The sequence below is a fragment of the Eptesicus fuscus genome, chromosome 10 (genome assembly GCF_027574615.1).
Source record: "Eptesicus fuscus isolate TK198812 chromosome 10, DD_ASM_mEF_20220401, whole genome shotgun sequence".
Lineage (NCBI taxonomy): Eukaryota > Metazoa > Chordata > Mammalia > Chiroptera > Vespertilionidae > Eptesicus > Eptesicus fuscus.
This window is the reverse complement of record NC_072482.1, coordinates 2,159,810-2,180,676: the sequence shown is the minus strand read 5'-3', so window position 1 is coordinate 2,180,676 and position 20,867 is coordinate 2,159,810. Positions and strand designations below refer to the sequence as shown.

At 57.7% G+C, this 20,867-nt stretch overlaps 1 protein-coding gene across 1 annotated transcript in view; it reads left to right on the top strand.

The window, feature by feature from the left end:
* The window catches only part of TNXB (tenascin XB), a 76,410-nt gene that overhangs the window by 34,292 nt on the left and 21,251 nt on the right, over window positions 1-20,867 (top strand). The window contains exons 13-22 of the mRNA XM_054721939.1: window positions 309-632; window positions 2,535-2,840; window positions 4,867-5,166; window positions 6,239-6,526; window positions 6,758-7,066; window positions 7,474-7,788; window positions 7,895-8,218; window positions 8,554-8,877; window positions 11,260-11,592; window positions 11,927-12,250. Of these exons, the coding sequence (XP_054577914.1) occupies window positions 309-632; window positions 2,535-2,840; window positions 4,867-5,166; window positions 6,239-6,526; window positions 6,758-7,066; window positions 7,474-7,788; window positions 7,895-8,218; window positions 8,554-8,877; window positions 11,260-11,592; window positions 11,927-12,250 (3,147 nt within the window). The remainder of the gene's footprint in view (window positions 1-308; window positions 633-2,534; window positions 2,841-4,866; window positions 5,167-6,238; window positions 6,527-6,757; window positions 7,067-7,473; window positions 7,789-7,894; window positions 8,219-8,553; window positions 8,878-11,259; window positions 11,593-11,926; window positions 12,251-20,867) is intronic.

Here is a 20,867-nt window from a genome sequence, read left to right as displayed (position 1 = left end):
CCCGCAGGGGGTCACACCCGTGATGGCTGAGTGGGTGCAGGGGCCCCTCTGCTCCAGGCTGAGCCGTGGCGCCCTTGGTGCCTCCCCTGGGCTCCCCGAGGACCAGCGGGGCCCCCGGGCGGAGAAGGGCCCCTGGGCTGTGCGGGGGCTGCCGGCCCACAGGGGACCCCGAGGCTCTGGGCCTGTCAGCGAGGCTGCCCCGGACGGGCTCCCTGCAGTGACCGGGGCCCGGTCGTGACCAGGGCTTGGGAGAAGACCGGGCATCCCCATGGGGCCTGCCTCACCCACCCCGTGTCTGTCCTTCTCAGCTGCAGAGGAGGAGACCCCCAGCCCCACAGAACCCGGCACGGAGGCCCCAGAGCCCCCCCAGGAGCCCCTGCTGGGGGAGCTGACGGTGACGGGGTCCTCCCCGGACTCGCTGAGCCTGTCCTGGACCGTCCCCCGGGGCCACTTCGACGCCTTCACCGTCCAGTACAAGGACAGGGACGGGCGGCCCCAGGTGGTGCGTGTCGGGGGTGAGGAGAGCGAGGTCACCGTGCGGGGCCTGGAGCCGGGGCGCAAGTACAAGATGCACCTGTACGGCCTGCACGGGGGGCGGCGCGTGGGCCCCGCGTCCACCCTGGGCCTGACCGGTGAGTGGGGCGGGTTGAGTTTCCTCCCCCCGGTGCCCAGCCTCTCTGTGGCGGTGGCTGTCCTTGCCGTGGGCGCCGGGGCCCCACCACCTTGGGGTAGACGAGGAGGAGCAGGTCACAGGACTGACTGCCACCACTGCACGGCTGGACCGGTTTTAAGCATCGGCGCCTGTTTCCTCGCCTGTAAAACGGGGACCGTGCCCCCTCACAGGGTCCAGGGCGCTGGCAGCAGAAAGCCTGCAGGAGGCCTGGCACATGGAGGGCGTGCTGTCCGCGGCTGCCTCTGGGCTGCTGCAACCTCCTCTGCCCCTGGCTGCGTGGCTGGTCAGTGTGCGTGAGGCCCGGGCCCCGCCGGTGGGCGGAAGCTCTCCCCCCGTGAGCGCCTTGCAGCCAGGAGAAGCCTCCCGCCTGGCTGCCCGGCCGCAGCGCAGGACCCGGCCGGGGCACCTCCTCTCCGAGCCGCGGCCAGAGGCCGGGCCAGGCGGCCGCTGGGCCTCCTGCTGACCTGCCCCCCGTGGGTCCAGCGAGGAGCGTCCCTGGCCTCCAGTTCGCTGCAGGAACGATACACAGTTTTGTAAAACCACTTTACTATCGGGAACGAGCACAGAGTTGACAGCAGAGGAACGGAGAGGTTTGAGCGAGGCTGATGTCCACAGAGCCCGCCCTCACCATGACGTGGTTGGCTTAGTTTCCAGAACCTTCCACTCCGGTTTCTTTTCTTTAGTCGGCACTGAGGGGGGGGTGGGGGGGGGGGGAAGCGGCCTGAGTTACCGTCCTGCACAGAGCAAGCAGGGTGCCGGCCGTGCAGCCAGGAGCAAGGCGGGTAGCGAGTTAGAAACATCTCTAAATTGGAAACATGTTTTGCCAAGTGCAGCCTCGGGCCTGCCGTGCCCGCGGTGGGTATAACCCCGCCTTCCCAGGTGAGCCAAGCCGCCAACCCTGAGGCTTGAGGCGAGGGCCAGTCCCTTTCTCGTGGCAGGAAGTAGGGAGAGAAGCGAGCAGAGCCGAGGCCGTGAAATGTAGCGCGTCCCTGCCCTCCCCACGCAGACTCGTCTCTCCCTGAGGCCTCGTCAGCAGCCTGTTTTTATTTTACTTTTAATCTATTTTTACTGATTTCAGAGAGGAAGGGAGCGGGAGGGAGAGACAGAACATCATGATGAGGGAGCATCATTGATTGGCTGCCCCCTGCACGTCTCTACTGGGGATCGACCTGACCTCCTGGTTCATTGGTTGACGCTCAACCACGCATTACCTTAGCCAGCGTGTGGTGACCCACTGGTGCGGGGGCACAGCCAGGGCTCCTGCTGCTGAGCTCCCGTGCTAGCGGGGGAGGCGGCACCCCGGCACAGGCCCGTCAGCGGTGCCACATGACATGGCACGGGAGGCAGCCGAGCCCGGTAGGCGAGTGATGGGAAGGAGGTGGGAAGGGCCGCTGAGGAAGGAGGACGAGCACATGCCACCCAGGCCCTTGGAGACAGCTTGGGGCAGAGGGGAGGTGCCCCGACATCTGTGGACTGGCGAGGAATGTTCCGGAATTGGGGGGGGGGGGGGAATGCGAGATGGACGTACAGGCCTCGGGGCACCGTCAAGGCGTGGCTTTGCTCTGGATGAGATGGACGCCCCTGACCACCTGCTAACAGTGGGGCGCAGAGGAGGGTGAGGGCGAGGCAGGCGATTTGGGGGACGGTCCGGTGGTCCGTAGAGCTGGCGCTGCCTGGCGAAGGCGGCGGAGTGGGTGAGCAGCGGCAGCCCCCCCACAGCCCCGGGGCCTGGAAGAATGAGGGAAGGGCTCGGGCCCATCGGAGTTAGATGTCCGACCCCCTCGCGGGCGCCACGAGGACAAAGGACGTGCCCAGCGCCCAGGGGAGGAGGGCTTTCCTAACAGCCGCCTCCCTCCCTCAGCTCCACCCCCGGGAGCCGCTCCTGCAGCCACCGAGCCGCCCCGGGGCCCGCGCCTGGGGGAGCTGACTGTGACCGGCGTGACCCCCCGCTCTGTGGGCCTGGCGTGGACCGTCCCCGAGGGCCAGTTTGACTCCTTCGTGGTCCAGTACGAGGACAGGGACGGGCAGCTGCAGGCGGTGCCTGTGGCCGCAGCCCAGCGCGAGGTCGCCGTGCCCGGCCTGGAGCCCGCTCGCGGATACAGGATGCTCCTCTACGGGCTCCACGGCGGGCAGCGCCTGGGCCCGCTCTCCGTGGGAGCTGTGACGGGTGAGTGAGGCCAGGCGGGGCCCAGCCATGGCTTTCCGGAGCCCCCACGCCATCTCTCCGGTCCTGCCCTGCCCCCTCCCCAGGCTGGACCTTGGCACACCCCCCCCGCCCCGCCCCACTGTCTCCCTCTCGCCCGCCCCACTTCCAGTGCAGATGCCTCGCCCTCGCTCCCTCTCACTGTCTAGCCGGCTCCTCCACTCCACACGCCCGCTGTGTGTGGACATGGCTGCCACCGCCCCTGCCGCCCACTTTGGTGGCGTTAGGTGGCGGTCACCCCGAGAAGCCTGTCGCAGGCGCCCGGCCCCTCTGGCAGTGGCCCGTGCTTGGCTCCCAGGCCTCCTGCCCTCGTGGCTTCCCGGACTGGTTTCCACCGTGTGTGCCAGGGTGTCTGCAATGTGTGTGCAGTGTTTTAAAAACCGTAAAATAGCCCTGGCCAGTTTGGCTCAGTGGATAGAGCATCGGCCTGCGGACTGAAGGGTCCTGGGTTCGATTCAGGTCAGGGCACATGCCCGGGTTTCGGGCTCGATCCCCAGTAGGGAGTGTGCAGGAGGCAGCCAATCAATGGTTCTCTCTCCTCATTGATGTTTCTAACTCTCTCTCCCTCTCCCTTCTTCTCTTAAAGCAATAAGAATATATTTTTTAAAAACTGTAAAATAAGCCCTGGCCGGTATGGCTCCGCTGGTTGTCAGCGTCCTGTGCACTGCAGGGTCGTGGGTTCAATTCCTAGTCAGGGCACATGCCCAGGCTGTGGGTTCGATCCCTCATCGGGCGCAAGCAGGAGGCAGCCCATCGATGTTTCTCTCTCACATCAATGTTTCTCCCTCTCCCTTCCTCTCTCTCTTGAATAAATGGAAAACATATCCTCGAGTGAGGATTAAGAAATAAGTAAAAGTAAAAACTGTAACATAAAATGCATGGGATTACAAAGGAAAACAATAATGTCGATATACAGTTATCAAAGTGTTTTTAAATGCACACGTGAGGTTTAGGAATGCAGGGACTTCGGTCCCCGCCGTTAAGTAAGACGGCGTGTGGCACCTGTAGAAGCGGCTGGGCGTCGCAGCAATTCTAAGGTGATGGGAAGACATCTGAAGTCACAGGTGCTGCTAGAACCGTGGTCGGCAAACCGCGGCTCGCGAGCCACATGCGGCTCTTTGGTCCCTTGAGTGTGGCTCTTCCACAAAATACCACGTGCGGGCGCGCACGTACAGTGCAATTGAAACTTCGTGGCCCATGCGCAGAAGTCGGTTTTCGGCTCTCAGAAGAAATGTCAATCGTTGTGCTGTTGATGTTTGGCTCTGTGGGCTAATGAGTTTGCCGACCACTGTGCTAGAACACCGCTGTCCACGTAAGAGATGTTCAAACCTGTTGAGAATTTTTGTGAGTTTATTTGAACCCAACAGATGACAATTGCTGGGAAGCAGAATCTCAACAAATTGAGAAAATGCCCTGGAAAGTGGCACCTCTGCGCCCTGCTTTATACATTAGGGTCAAAGGAGAAGCGATAAGTGGGCTACCCGAAACCCCCTGGTGCTGGGGGCGGGAGGGGGAGAGCGAAGGGGGCGGGCGGGTAAGGAGTGAAGTGGTGGGCACGCTGCCTCACTTGGGTGGGGCAGGGCAGGGCAGGCAGCCGGTGCGGGCTGTGCTCCGAGGGGTCCGAGGGAAGCAGGGAGGTTGCTTTGTGACTGCCAAGGCGTGCTTGTCAGCGTGCTAGCCCAGGAGCGGGAGGACAATAGGCGCTCAGTTAGGGGCAGATGGACTTATGTCCGGGAGACGCCGACCTAGGACGTGCCCGCCCACCACGCGCTCGCAGGTCAGCACGCGGCCCCGTTTGTCCCCACGAGGCTGCTTCCTGTGTCCGGGGGAAGGAAGCGCACCGTCAGACAGAGGGCAGTCCCAGTGCGGCGGGCTGCTTCCGCCTCAGGCCAGGCCCCGGCCCTGGGAGCCCGGAGCCCGGAGCCCGGGGGGGCGGGGGACAGCTGTCCCTCAGCGCGCTCAGCCCTGTCCTCTGTCCTCCCCCACCCAGCTCCCCTCCCGCCAGCTCCAGCCACAGAGTCCCCCCAAGAGCCGCGCCTGGGGGAGCTGACCGTGACAGATGTGACCCCGAACTCGGTGGGCCTCTCGTGGACGGTTCCTGAGGGTGAATTCGACTCCTTCGTGGTCCAGTACAAGGACAGGGACGGGCAGCCCCGGGCGGTGCCTGTGGCCGCAGACCAGCGCGAGGCCACCGTCGGCGGCCTGGAGCCCCACAGGAAGTACAGGTTCCTGCTCTACGGGATCCAGGAAGGGAAACGACGCAGCCCCGTTTCTGTGGAGGCAAAGACAGGTGAGAGGGCCCCCGAAACTAGCCGGAGGCCCCGCTCCTGCAGCCCGGTCTCCTGTCCTGCCCCCAGGCCCCCTTTGTGCTCCTGTTTCACTGGACAAGCCCCCCACCCGCCCAGGCCCCTGAGAGCCAGGCCGGACTTCCCCGTCTTCTCACAACCCTACTCCTGTGAAGGGGGAGGCCCCTAACCCCCTCCAGGACGTGGGGCCTGGGGGCAGGTGCTGGGAGGGGGAGAAAGGAGCAGAGCCCCCCTCCCTGGCCCGGGGTCCTCAGTCCTGTGGTCTTGCCGTCTCCCCTCCGACTCTCACCCGAGTTCTCACCCTGTTGGCTCAGGCCCATCGGGTCCCCTGTCTGCCCCAGGGACCTCTTTCCTCCCGTCCGCTCGGGGCCTTGGCGATGGGACCCCCGGAGCCCAGGGCTGGCGGCCTGCTGCCCCTTTCCCGGGTTTCGGTCGGCCCCCTTGCCCAGGGGCTCTCTGTTGCCAGAAAACTCCAACAGCAACAATGCGGCCAGCGTCCTCGCCATCTGGGAGGCAGCACGCCAGCTCCTCCCAGGCCTCAGGGTGGCTTCCTGCTCCCACACGAGATCGTCCCCGTCTGAGCTCCCCGTCTTCTCCCCGACCCTCACTCAAAGCAGCCCCTCCACCAGGGCCTGGGGGATCACCTCCATCCTCACATCACATCGTGCGCCCCCGGCCCCCCGCTGTCAGGGATCCCGGGCCCCTTTGATGTCCCCAGAGGCCCGTCAGATCAGCAAGAGCGGGCCCTGGGTAACAGGAGAGAAACGCACGCCTGCCAGCTGCCCCTGCAGGCGGGGGCCAGTCGGATCGGCGGGAAGAGCCGGGCAGCACGAGGAGTCAGATGGGCAGCGGCCCGGGACCTTGCCCCAGAGCTGCCTCAGGACAGAGGCCCCTCCGGGCGCAAGTGGACAGAGGCGCCGGCCCCGGGCTGGTGTGGGAGGGCGGGGAAGATGAGGGGGGCACTGCTCATCTGGGCGGTTCTGGGTTTTCCAACTCCAGTGAGAGGCCGTGAAGGAGTCGCTCTGGAAAATAAACAGAACCGTTCCTCTCTGCCAGCTGCCCCCGGGGACGCCAGCCCGCAGGCCCCGCCCCGCCTCGGGGAGCTGTGGGTGACAGAGCCCAGCCCGGACTCGCTGCGCCTCTCCTGGACGGTCCCCGAGGGCCACTTCGACTCCTTCGTGGTCCAGTTCAAGGACAGGGATGGACCCCGGACGGTGCCTGTGGGGGGCCGCGAGCGCTCGGTCACCATCACCCCCCTGGACAGCGGCCGCACGTACAGGTTTCTCCTCTATGGCCTCCTGGGCAAGAGACGCCACGGCCCCCTCAGCGCGGACGGCGCCACAGGTGAGGCCGCCGCCTCTGCCCTGGCGGCGGGAAGGGGTCTGGCTCCCTGCAGGCCGCCGCCGTCCCCCTTGTGACCTGGTCCCAGCCGCTGGGGCTGGATCCAGTCCCGCCTTCTCCTGGCCTCAGCCCATGGCACCGGCCCTTCGCGACTCAGCCCTGGCAGAGCCGGTCTCCAGGCCTCTGGACCCTGCCCTTGGGGGTGGCCCAGCCTTCCCTCTGTATCTCCCTCAGGGGCGCAGAGCGCTGCCGGCGATGCGGGAACAAAGCGTCCCCCCAAACCCCGACTGGGGGCGGAGCTGCAGGTGACCAGCGTGACACCGGACTCCGTGGGCCTGGCCTGGACCGTCCCCGAGGGCCAGTTTGACTCCTTCGTGATCCAGTACAAGGACAGGGAGGGGCGGCCCCAGGTGCTGCCCGTGGGGGGCGGCCTCAGGGAGGCCACGGTCGGGGGCCTGGACGCCGCCCGCAGGTACAAGCTGCTGCTCTACGGGCTGCACCAGGGCAGGCGCGTGGGGCCCCTCTCGGCCCTCGCCGTGACAGGTGAGTGCGCGGCTGCGGCACAGACCGTCCCGCCTTCCCCCGGGCTCTCCCGCCTCTCCCCGCCTCGCCGTTCCTGAACTTTCCGTGACCCTTTTTGGGGAAAGGGATCTGCTATATGGAGATAAATTTACACACAGTGACGTTCTCCCACTCAAAGGGAATCAGTCAGTACGTTTGGGCACGTGTGTAAGCCAGCCCCGCGCGGCCACGGCGGCAGGTGCCTTTCGGAGGTTTCACCTGCAGAATCCCGACACAGGCTTGCATTTAGCATCGTGTCTGGGAAGGGCCTCGCTGCGTAGCAGTAGTTGGCCCTCCTGGTCACCACTTACCTTCCCCGCTGCCCTCCCCTTTGAGACCTGGGATGGCGACGGACCCATCACCCGCCTCTACCTGTCTCTCTGAACCAGCCCCCAGGGAGGACGTCGGAGCTGGGGCCACAGCCCCGAGCCCTCCAGAGGCGGAGCCCCAGCTCGGGGAGCTGACCGTGGCCGAGGCCACCCCGCACACCCTGCACCTGTCCTGGACGGTCACGGAGGGGCACCTGGACTCTCTTGAGGTCCAGTACACAGACCAGGATGGGCAACTCCAAGCTGTCAGTTTAGGGGGCGACGAGAGGGCCATCACCCTCTCGGGCCTGGAAGCCAACCACAGGTACCGGGTGAGCGTGTACGGCTTCCGTGGCCCGCGGCGCCTGGGTCCCGTCCAGGTGGAGGCCCTGACAGGTGAGCGAGAGGAGCTGCCACCCGGCGTCCCGCACGCCGCAGGGCCCCGAGGAGCGCGGGCCCGGGACTCTCTCTCAGGGGCTGCTCCCTCCTGGTCTCTGTTCAGCCCCAAGGGACGAGGAGGAGGAACCTTCAGAACCGCCCCCCACCACCCCCGAGCCTCCCGTCAAGCCTCGCCTGGGGGCGCTGACGGTGACGGGGTCCTCCCCGGACTCGCTGAGCCTCTCCTGGACCGTCCCCGAGGGCCAGTTTGACCACTTCCTGGTCCAGTACAAGAACGGGGACGGGCAGCCCAAGGCGGTGCGGGTGCCGGGCCACGAGGACGGGGTCACCATCTCGGGCCTGGAGCCGGACCACAAGTACAAGATGCACCTGTACGGCTTCCACGACGGCCAGCGCCAGGGCCCCGCCTCTGCCACCGGGGTGACGGGTGAGTGGGTGGTGGGCCCCCGGGGAGCCCGCAGGGGGTCACACCCGTGATGGCTGAGTGGGTGCAGGGGCCCCTCTGCTCCAGGCTGAGCCGTGGCGCCCTTGGTGCCTCCCCTGGGCTCCCTGAGGACCAGCGGGGCCCCCGGGCGGAGAAGGGCCCCTGGGCTGTGCGGGGGCTGCCGGCCCACAGGGGACCCCGAGGCTCTGGGCCTGTCAGCGAGGCTGCCCCGGACGGGCTCCCTGCAGTGACCGGGGCCCGGTCGTGACCAGGGCTTGGGAGAAGACCGGGCATCCCCATGGGGCCTGCCTCACCCTCCCCGTGTCTGTCCTTCTCAGCTGCAGAGGAGGAGACCCCCAGCCCCACAGAACCCAGCACGGAGGCCCCAGAGCCCCCCCAGGAGCCCCTGCTGGGGGAGCTGACGGTGACGGGGTCCTCCCCGGACTCGCTGAGCCTGTCCTGGACCGTCCCCCGGGGCCACTTCGACGCCTTCACCGTCCAGTACAAGGACAGGGACGGGCGGCCCCAGGTGGTGCGTGTCGGGGGTGAGGAGAGCGAGGTCACCGTGCGGGGCCTGGAGCCGGGGCGCAAGTACAAGATGCACCTGTACGGCCTGCACGGGGGGCGGCGCGTGGGCCCCGCGTCCACCCTGGGCCTGACCGGTGAGTGGGAGGGGCAGGGCGGGGAGGAGGGCCCTGGGAGACTCTCCCTTCGGCACCATCTTCGTGGGAATTCCGGTGCCCCCCGCGCCCCCGCGGGCTCCGCCGCTGGCCTGGGTCCTGGTGGAGGGCGGTGCCTGCGGCAGGTGGGCTGGGGCCGCAGAGTGGCTTCCCCCACAGGGGCCCCGGCAGCTGATGCTGGTCTCCACCCGCTCTGGCCGCCTCACAGCCCAGGGGTCGGACACTTTCTGAGAACTCGTGGGAGGGAGTCCCACCCGTGCCCCTGGTCCTTCCCGCCCGCTCGGCCTCGCTGGCGACTGGAGGCCCTGACAGGCTTGGAGGTGCTCAGAGAGCAGCCTCTAGCCGCAGCGCCCCACCTCCCGGTTCAGACATCACCAGACTTGGGGCTGCGGGGGGTCAGCCAACATGGGGAGCCCTGGGCCTAGCCGCGGGAGTTCACGGGTCGACCTTGAACTTGGCAGAGACAAGGCCTTATCCTAATGGGGCTCCCGGTCGTGGGAAGACAGGCTGTGAACCGACAGAACAGGCGGGGGGGGGGGGGGTATGACAGGAAGTCCTGGGGCAGGCCAGGCCCGGCTGCGAGGCCTAGGCAGCCATCCAGCTCCCCCGGGACAGCTGAGGCTGCGGTCAGGCAGGCGTCGGCATGGTGACAGCACGATAGGACGGAGAGTGTGTCACATCCACGGTGGCACGGCTGGTGCAAAGGCTGGGGACGGGGAGCACGGGGGCACCGAGAGGCTTTGGGTGAAGTGCTCGGAGTGGGGGACAGTCCGGAGAAGGGGTGCAGAGGTCGGCAGCTCGGGCAGCGGGGCTCCTCCGGGCACACAGAGGGTTGTAAGTCAGACCGACTCCATCGCCGTGCGTTTCCGCTCCCATTCTGGACCTGCGCAGAGGGATGGGAGGGAGGCGGGGACAGCAGGGGGGAGGGGGGAGCACAGGGGAGAGGTGGGGTGGCCCAGGCCAGGATGTTGGGGCTGCAGGTGTGTGGGTGGGAGATGGGAGAGAAGTTCAGAGAGAGTGAGGCCCGGGGGCAGCTGAGGACTGAGGAGGGAGCAGGGCCAGGGAGACTGCAGGTTTCTGGTCGGGTCTGAGCTGTTTGGGAGCAAGTCCTGAGCCAAAGCGAGTGAGATGCCACCCAGCCCCAGTGGAGGGCGCCCAGGGCACAGGGGCCCCGGGCCTCTGTTCAGAGGAGAGCAGAGCCTGTGCCGAGGGGGGTCCCAGGGGTGCTGGTGGGCTGGGGGAGGCGGGTGCTAGAGTGGGGGTCCCAGGGGTGCTGGTGGGGTGGGGGAGGCGGGTGCTGGAGTGGGGGTCCCAGGGGTGCTGCTGGGGTGAGGGAGGCGGGTGCTGGAATGGGGGTCCCAGGGGTGCTGCTGGGGTGAGGGAGGCGGGTGCTGGTGTGGGGGTCCCAGGGGTGCTGGTGGGGTGAGGTAGGCGGGTGCTGGAGGAGGGGGTCCCAGGGGTGCTGGTGGGGTGGGGGAGGCAGGTGCTAGAGTGGGGGTCCCAGGGGTGCTGGTGGGGTGAGGGAGGCGGGTGCTGGAGGAGGGGGTCCCAGGGTGCTGCTGGGGTGAGGGAGGCGGGTGCTGGAGGAGGGGGTCCCAGGGGTGCTGCTGGGGTCGGGGAGGCGGGTGCTGGAGTGGGGGTCCCAGGGGTGCTGCTGGGTGTGAGGGAGGCAGGACCTGGAGGAGGGGGTCCCAGGGGTGCTGGTGGGGTCGGGGAGGCGGGTGCTGGAGTGGGGGTCCCAGGGGTGCTGGTGGGGTGAGGGAGGCGGGTGCTGGAGTGGGGGTCCCAGGGGTGCTGGTGGGGTGAGGGAGGCGGGTGCTGGATGAGGGGGTCCCAGGGGTGCTGGTGGGGTGAGGGAGGTGGGTGCTGGATGAGGGGGTCCCAGGGGTGCTGGTGGGGTGAGGGAGGCGGGTGCTGGAGTGGGGGTCCCAGGGGTGCTGCTGGGTGTAGGGGAGACAGGACCTGGAGGAGGGGGTCCCAGGGGTGCTGGTGGGGTGAGGGAGGCAGGTGCTGGAGGAGGGGGTCCCAGGGGTGCTGCTGGGTGTGAGGGAGGCGGGTGCTGGAGGAGGGGGTCCCAGGGGTGCTGGTGGGGTGAGGGAGGCGGGTGCTGGAGGAGGGGGTCCCAGGGGTGCTGGTGGGGTGAGGGAGGCGGGTGCTGGAGGAGGGGGTCCCAGGGGTGCTGGTAGGGGGGAGTTGGGGGAGGAAGGCTGACTGTGAGGGGTTGAAGGAGACATTAGAGGACCAGAAAGAACTGGAGTTAGAGCCACTGTGGATGGCAGATTCTGTTCCTTACTATCTTATTTTTCAATGGATCCTCCGCTGAGGGCTGAGGAGACCTCACCTGTCCCCCATGTCTCCGTCCAGCTCGTCCAGCTCCCGACTACGAAGCTGTGACCACCCAAGTCCCGCCCGCCACGACCCCCGAGCCCCCCGTCAAGCCTCGCCTGGGGGCGCTGACGGTGACGGGGTCCTCCCCGGACTCGCTGAGCCTCTCCTGGACCGTCCCCGAGGGCCAGTTTGACCACTTCCTGGTCCAGTACAAGAACGGGGACGGGCAGCCCAAGGCGGTGCGGGTGCCGGGCCACGAGGACGGGGTCACCATCTCGGGCCTGGAGCCGGACCACAAGTACAAGATGCACCTGTACGGCTTCCACGACGGCCAGCGCCAGGGCCCCGCCTCTGCCACCGGGGTGACGGGTGAGTGGGAGGTGGGCCCCGGGGAGCCCGCAGGGGGTCACACCCGTGATGGCTGAGTGGGTGCAGGGGCCCCTCTGCTCCAGGCTGAGCCGTGGCGCCCTTGGTGCCTCCCCTGGGCTCCCCGAGGACCAGCGGGGCCCCCGGGCGGAGAAGGGCCCCTGGGCTGTGCGGGGGCTGCCGGCCCACAGGGGACCCCGAGGCTCTGGGCCTGTCAGCGAGGCTGCCCCGGACGGGCTCCCTGCAGTGACCGGGGCCCGGTCGTGACGAGGGCTTGGGAGGAGACCGGGCATCTCCATGGGGCCTGCCTCACCCTCCCCGTGTCTGTCCTTCTCAGCTGCAGAGGAGGAGACCCCCAGCCCCACAGAGCCCAGCACGGAGGCCCCAGAGCCCCCCCAGGAGCCCCTGCTGGGGGAGCTGACGGTGACGGGGTCCTCCCCGGACTCGCTGAGCCTGTCCTGGACCGTCCCCCGGGGCCACTTCGACGCCTTCACCGTCCAGTACAAGGACAGGGACGGGCGGCCCCAGGTGGTGCGTGTCGGGGGTGAGGAGAGCGAGGTCACCGTGCGGGGCCTGGAGCCGGGGCGCAAGTACAAGATGCACCTGTACGGCCTGCACGGGGGGCGGCGCGTGGGCCCCGCGTCCACCCTGGGCCTCACCGGTGAGTGGCGACTGAAGCGCCCCTGGGTTGGGCTTAAGAAAGGTCTCAGTTTTGGGGTCTCAGATCCTTTTCCAGTTCAGACCATAACCTCTTGACCTCTGACCCACACCCTGTCCACCGGGCAGCTCAGCACAGGTGTGGTCCAGGGGCAGGAAGCAGGTCTCAGGGAGGGGCCCAGCCATCTGAGATGCCCTTGGGTACTGAGGCTTCCATCTAAAACCGCCATGGCCGTGTGGCTCTCCGCTGGGCCTGGAGCTCTGCAAAGAGCTCTCTTGGGGCGGCTAGGATATAGGCCTTGAAATATGAATGCAATCAACAAGCATTTATAGATACAATTTCAAACAAGCAGGAAGAGCGGATAATGAAGGCCCAGGGTCATCACCTGCTTCCACCATATGTCAACTCCTGCCAGAAGGCTCGTCCTAGAATGCCTCTTTATTAACCACTTTATTGACGTAATTCACGTGCCAGAAAAGTCATCTGTTTCAGTATTCAACTTGTGGATCTGTAGTGTGTTTCCTGTGTGCATGCTTCACCGCTGTCTTGTTCTAGAACTTTCCACCCCCCCAAGCAAAAGCCTCCTCTCTACCACTTCGATGCCAGGCCCAGGCCACCTAGTCTGTGTTCTGTGTCTGAACTGGCTGAACACCACACCAGTGGAAGCATGCAGTACATGTTCCATGCTGGCTTCTTCACTGAGCACGTGTTTGAGGTCCACCCATGTTGTAGCATCAGGCAGTACTTTATTCCTTTGTACAGCCAAGTAGTATACCTTATAGTGTAGGCCACTGCTGTGTTTTTACACTCATCCCAGACACTGCACTTCCTCACCATATTTAAGTCCTCTCTTTAAGAAGGCTGTTTAAAAATGACCATATGATAATGATTGTACCTTAAAAATGAACAGTCATTCCTTAGTGTCCTCAAGTATCAGTCACTGCTACAGTTGCCTGGTTGTATCATATTTGTTGTTTTCCAAATTTGTTGCTGAAATTTGGTCTAAATAAAGAAGGTAGGTAGGCGGATTTTAAATGGCGGTGGAGTAAGTGGATGTTGCATAGACATGCTCCCAGGACCAAACTGGAATTACAACTGAAATTCGGAAAAACCTCCAGAATAATTAATGGAAGATTCACTGGAGAAAACCCTGATAATAGAGGATGGAAAGTGGAGACCACAGAGACTGGTTGGAAGGGCCAAGGCGGAAAAGGGCTGGCTGGGCTCCCACAGACGGCAACTGAAGTCCTGGAGAGATATCTCAGCTGTGGGGGTGCCACTGAGAACTCTGGGGTCAAATCCCCAAGCTGGGCCCCCCAGCAGAAAGCACCAGAACTGAGAAGGATACCCACATAATATCTAGCTGGGAAAATCACCAGGGTTGCTGTCTGCCAGGGAGATACGGCTGGAAATTCAAGCACCCTCTTTAAAGGCCAATGCACAAAATTCCCTGTGGAGCCACTGACCTTGTGCTCTGGCAGAGGGAGGGCAGAGTGGACTGGAGCTGTGTGAGCAGAAGCCAGGGTTGGGGCTCAGGGGTTAGAGCTCAGAAGGCAGACACCCTGGTTTCCTGTGCTGAGTCATTCCCTCACTATGCGGAGGTGATCTTTCTCTTGCAGACATTTGCTATACAGGCAGCCTTGACTGGGGGGAAGACAGTTGACCCATCCTATTGGAAAGCCCATTAAGAGACTGAGAATAACAATTAGCCTCCAGTCAGAAGCAATTGCCCCATCCTGTTGAAAAAAACTCTTGCCACACCTGTGGACAATTGCCTGAGGGCAATTCAAGACCAAATCCTATCAGTCTGTAGCCAGAGGCAGTCTCTGGAAGCTTTGAGTCTTTGCCTAAGATAATTAGTCAGAAACAGCTTGACACCATCCTGCACTAGAGATTGAGAGATGTACAGATCTACCTAATACATAGTCACAAACCCAAACAGGTAGCCAAAATGAAGAGACAAAGAAACAACCCCCAAATGAAAGAACAAGAGAATTCTCCAGAGAAGAGAGAAATGAAATGGAGATAAGAAATTTATCTGATATAAAGTTCAGAATAATGATGGTAAAGATGCTCAAAAGCATGAGAAAAGATATAGTAACTATGAAAACACAAAGAATAACATAGCACAAATAAAGAACACATTGGAAGGAATACACAGCAGATTAGGGGAAGCTGAGAATCGAATCAGAGAATTAGAAGATAGGGTTTTTAAAAAATCACTAAATCAGAGAACCAAAAAGGAAAAACAATAAAAAAAAAAAGGAGGACAGCTTAAGGGAACTGTGGGACAACATGAAACATAACAATATTTGAAGAGTAGGTGTGCCAGAAGAGGCAGAAAGGGAGGACATGTCTGAAGAAATAATGGCAGAAAATTTTCCTAACCTGGTAAAGGAAAAAGTCACACAAGTTCAGGAGGCACAGAGAGTCCCAAGTAAGAAGAACTCAAAAAGGTCCACGCCCAGACACATCATAATTAAAATGCCAAAAATTAAAGACAAAGAGAGAATCTTAAAGGCAGCAAGAGAAAAGTAAACTGTTACTTACAAAGGAGTTCCCATAAGGCTGACACCTGATTTCTCATCAGAAACTCTACAGGCCAGAAGGGAATGGCATGGAGTACTCAAGGTAATGGAAAGCAAGGATCTGAGACCAAGATTACGATATCCAGCAAGGCTATCATTCAAAATAGTCAAATACAGAGCTTCTCAGACAAAAATTGGCTAAAGGAGTTCATCACCACCAAGCCAGCATTAAAAGAAATGCTAAAAGGACTACTGTAATGAGAAGAAATAGAGAACGCTAGGCATACAGAAACAGAATGGCATAAATAAGCACCTATCAATAATAATCTTAAATGTAAATGGATTAAATGTGGCCATCAAAACATGACCCAACTATATGCTGTCTACAAGGGACCCACCTCAGAACAAAAGACACACACAGGATGAGAGTGAAGGGATGGAAAATTTTTTCAATGCAAATGGAAATGAAAAAAAGTTGGGGTAGCAATACTCATATCTGACAAAATTGACTTCAAAATGAAGACCATCATAAGAGACAACAAAGGTCACTACATAATACTAAAGGGATTGATACAACAAAAGGATATAATCCTGGTAAACATATATGCACCAAATATAGGAGCACTGAAATATGCAAAAAAGATCTTCTAGAGGACTTTAAGGGAGAGATCGATAACAATACAAAAATAGTAGGGGAACTTTAACACCCCACTGACTTCACTGGATAGATCTTCCAGGCAAAAAGTCAACAGTGACTCTAAAGGACACAATGGATCTGATGGATTTAATAGACATTTATAGAACAACCAGAAGCCTGGTGCACAAAATTCATGCATGGGGGTGGGGGGTCCCCTCAGCCCAGACTGCACCCTCTCCAATCTGGGACCCCTTGGGGGATGTCCGACTGCCAGTTTAGGCCCGATTGGGATTGGGCCTAAACCAGCAGTCGGACATCCTTCTCACAATCCTGGACCACTGGCTCCTAATAACTCACCTACCTGCCAGCCTGATCGCCCCTAACTGCCCCCCCTGCCAGTCTGGTCACCTCTAACTGCCCCCTACTGCTGGCCAGGTCACCCCCAACTCCCCCCCCACCAGCCTAGTCGCCCCTCACTGCCCCCCCCACCAGCCTAATTGCCCCCAACTGCTCCCCTCTGCTGGCCTGGTCACCCCTCACTGCCCCCCTGGCTGGCCTGGTTGCCCCCAACTGAACCCCCCACTGGCCTGGTCACCCCTAACTGTCCCCCCGCCAACCTGGTTGCCCCCAACTGCCCCCCCTGCTGGCCTGGTTGCCCCCAACTGCACTGCCTCCACAGGCCTGGTTGCCCCCAACTGCCCCCTGCTGTCAGCCTGGTCGCCCCTCACGGCCCCCTGCCGGCCTGATCACTCCATGCAGCCTGCTGTTCAGTCGTTTGGTCATCCCTCACTAACCCTGCTGCCGGCCTGGTTGTAGACAGCCATCTTGTGATGGCATGAGGGTCAATTTGCATATTACCTCTTTATTATATAGGATTCACCCCCAAAGCTGCAGAATATACATTCTTCTCAAGTGCACATGGGTCATTCACAAAGATAGATCACATGTTATGATACAAAGCAAGTCTCTACAAGTTCAAGATGACTGAAATCATATCAAGCATCTTCTCAGATCACAGTGGAATGAAATTAGACATCAACTACAGTAAAAACAACCCAAAACACTCAAACACATGGAAGCTGAATAGCATGTTATTAAGCAATGAATGGGCTACCAATGAGTTCAAGAAAGAAATAAAAAAATTCCTGGAAATAAATGAAAATGAACCACAACAACTTGAGATCTCTGGGACAGCAAAAGCAGTTCTGAGAGGGAAATTCATAGCACTATAGGATTGCCTCAAAAAAATTTAATAAACTATTTAACCCTACAACTTAAAGAACTAGAAAGAGAACAAGAAAAGCCTAGAGTAAGTAGAAGGAAGGAAATAATAAAGATCAGAGCAGAAATAAATGACATCGAGACTAAAAAAAAATACCAAAAAAAAAAAAAATAAATGACACCAAGAGCTGGTTCTTTGAAAGGATAAACAACATTGATGAATCATTAGCCAAACTCATCAAGAAACAAAGAGAGCCCTAGGTGGTTTTTCTCAGTGGATAGGGCATTGGCCTGTGGACTGAAGGGTCCCAGGTTCAATTCCAGTCAAGGGCACATGCCTGGGTTGCGGGCTTGATCTCCCATTGGGGCAGGGGGGGCGGGGAAGGCGGGCGTGCAGGAGGCAGCTGATCAACGACTCTTTCTCATCATTGATGTTTCTACCTCTCTCTTCCTCTCTGAAGTCAATAAAAAATATTTTTTTAAAAAAAGAAACAAAGAGAGAAGACCCAAATAAAATCAGAAACGAAAGTGGCGAATTAACCACTGACACCACATAAATACAAAGGATTGTAAGAAAATACTATGAACAACTATATATGCCAACAAGCTGGACAATGTGGATGAAATGGACAGATTCCTAGAAAAAATACAGTCTTCCAAAACTGAATCAGAAAGAATCAGAAAACCTGAATAGGCCAATAACAACTAAGGAAATAGAAGCAGTAATTTAAAAACTCCCAGCAAACAAAAGCCCAGGTCCAGATGGCTTCACAGGGGAGTTTTACCAAACCTTCAAAGAACAACTAACACCTATCCTCCTCACACCACTCCAAAAACGCAAGAGGAGGGAACACTTCCAAGCTCTTTTTATGAGGCCAGCATTACCCTAATTCCAAAACCAGATAAAAACACTACAAAGACAGAGAATTGCAGGCCAATATCCCTGATGAACACAGATGCTAAAATCCTCAACAAAATATTAGCAAATTGGGTTCAGCAATATATTAAAAAGATCATACACCATGACCAAGTGGAAATTCTTCCAGGGATGCAAGGCTAGTACAATATTTGCAAATCAATAAACATGATATATTACATAAAAAAATGAAAGACAAAAATCACATGATCATATCAATAGACGCAGAGAGAGCATTGGACAAAATCCAACACCCATTTTTTAAAATATATTTTATTGATTTTTTTACAGAGAGGAAGGGAGAGGGATAGAGAGCTAGAAACATCGACCAGCTGCCTCCTGCACACCCCCCACCGGGAATGTGCCCACAACCAATGTACATGCCCTTGACCGGAATCGAACCTGGGACCTTTCAGTCCGCAGACCGATGCTCTATCCACTGAGCCAAACCGGTTTCGGCCCAACACCCATTTTGATAAAAACTCTCAACAAAGTGGGGATGACAAAGGCCGTATATGACAAACCTATAGCGAACATCATACTCAATGGACAAAAACTAAAACCACTTCCCCTAAGAACAGGGACAAGACAGGGATGTCTGTTTTCACCACTCTTATTCAACATAGTACTGGAAGTCCTAGCCACAGTGATCAGACAAGAAGAAGAAATAAAAGGCATCCAATTGGAAAAGAGGAACTAAAACTGTCACTATTCGCAGATCACATGATATTATACATAGAAAACTCTAAAGCCTCCACCAAAAAACTCCTAGATTTAATAAATGAATTTGGCAATGTAGCAGGATACAAAGTCAACACCCAAAAATCAATGGCTGTTTTATACACCAATAATGAATTCCCAGAAAGAGAAACTAAACAAACTATCCCATTTACCATTGCAACAAAAAAATTAAGATACTTAGGAATAAACTGAACCAAGGAGGTAAAAGACTTGTACTCAGAAAATGATAGGAATTTTAAAAAAGAGATAGAAGAAGACATAAACAAGTGAAAGAATATACCGTGTTCATGGATTGGTAGAAGTAACATCATTAAAATGTCATGCTACCCAAGGCAATCTACAGATTCAATGCAATCCCTATTAAAATACCAACAGCATATTACACAGATCTAGAAAAAATACTCCAAAAATTTATATGGAACCTAAAAAGACCCCGAATAGCCGCAGCAATCTTTTTTAAAATATATAATATATATATATTTTATTGATTTTTTACAAAGAGGAAGGGAGAGGGATAGAGAGTTAGAAACATCGATGAGAGAGAAACATCGATCAGCTGCCTCCTGCACACTCCCTACTGGGGATGTGCCCACAACCAAGGTACATACCCTTGACCGGGATCAAACCTGGGACCCTTCAGTCCGCAGGCCAATGCTCTATCCACTGAGCCAAACCGGTAAGGGCGCCGTAGCAATCTTGAGAAAGCAGAACGAAATTGGAGGAATCGCTATCCAGATCTCAAGTTATACTACAAAGCCCCGTAATCAAGACAGCCTGGTACTGGCACAAGAACAGGCCTGTAGACCAATGGAACAGAACAGAGACCCCAGAAATTGATGCAAGCCATTATGATCAATTAATATTTGACAAAGGAGGCAAGAGCATACAATGGAGTCAAGATAGTCTCTTCAATAAACGCTACTGGGAAAATTGGACAGATACATGCAAAAAAAAATAAATAAACTAGATCACCAACTTACACCATACACAAGAATAAACTAAAAATGAATAAAGGACTTAAACATAAGACAGGAAACCATAAAAATACTAGAAGAAATCATAGGCAGCAAAATCTCAGACATCGCTTGTAGCAATATGTTTATAGATACATCTCCTGGGGCAAAGGAAACTAAAGAGAAAATAAAGAAATGGGACTACATCAAAATAAAAAGCTTCTGTACAGCAAAAAAAAAAAAAACAACAACACAAAAGCATCAACAAAATGAAAAGGGAGCCCACTGTATGGGAGAATATATTTGGTAATGATACATCTGATAAAGGGTTAATATCCAAAATAAATAAGGAACTCATACAACTTAACAAAAGGAAGACAAACAATGCAATTAAAAAATGGGCAAAGAACCTGAACAGACACTTCTCCAAAGAGAACATACAGAAGGCCAAGAGACATATGAAAAGATGCTCATAGTCCCTGATCACCAGGGACATGCAAATTAAAATGACAATGAGGTATCACCTCACACCTGTCAGAATGGCTGCCATCAACAAATCAATAAATGACAAGTGCTGGCGAGGACGTGGAGAAAAGGGAACCCTTGTACTGCTGGTGGGAATGCAGACTGGTGCAGCCACTGAGGAAAATATTATAGAGTTTCCTCAAAAAATTAAATATGGAACTGCCATTTGACCCAGTGATCCCACTTCTAGGAATATAATCTAAGAAATCTGAAACACGAATCAGAAAGAATGTATGCACCCCTTTGTTCATAGCAGCACAACTTACAATAGTTAAGATCTGGAAACAGCCCACGTGCCCATCATAGATGAGTGGATAAAAAAGCTGTGGTACATTTACACCATGGAATACTATGCAGCCGTAAAAAAGAAGGATCTCTTACCCTGTGAGACAGCATGGCGGAACCTGTAGAGTATTGTGCTAAGTGAAAGAAGCCAGTCAGAGAAAGACAAGTATCCCATGATCTGACGCATATGTGGAATCTAAGGAACAAAATAAACTGATGAACGGAATGGATCTAGAGGCATGGAAGCCTGGAACAGAGTGCGGAATCTCAGAGGGAAGGCGGGGGAGGGTGGGTGGGTGGGAGGTAATCACCCAGGACCTTGTGTGCATATATGTATAACCCATGGGCACGGACAGTAGGGTGGTGAGGGCCTGGGGTGGGGATTGAGGGCAGGCTGGAGGGGTCAATGAGGGGAAAAGGGGACATATGTAATACTTTCAATAATAAAGAATTATTTTTAAAATATATATATATATTTTTTTTTAAAGAAGGTAGGTTCCAGTTGGGAGGATTGAAACTTTAAATAGGTGGGGGACGCGAGGGAGGTCCTGAAGAGAAAGTGACATTTGAACAGGACTTAGAGGAGCGTCGACATGAGCTGTGAAGGCATCTGGGGAAGGAGCATGTGCACAGAGGGAACAGGCAGGCCGCGAGCAGGAGGTGGCCGGTCGGGCGGACCCGTAAGGAAAGACGTGGGTGATCTAACCAGAAAGGGCTCTTGTCGGGCCAGAGCCGCCCCCTTCTGGTCTGACCAGGAGGGTGGGGGTCTCAGCAGCTCTTCCAGCAACAGGAGAGCTTGTTTGCCTCTCTTCCA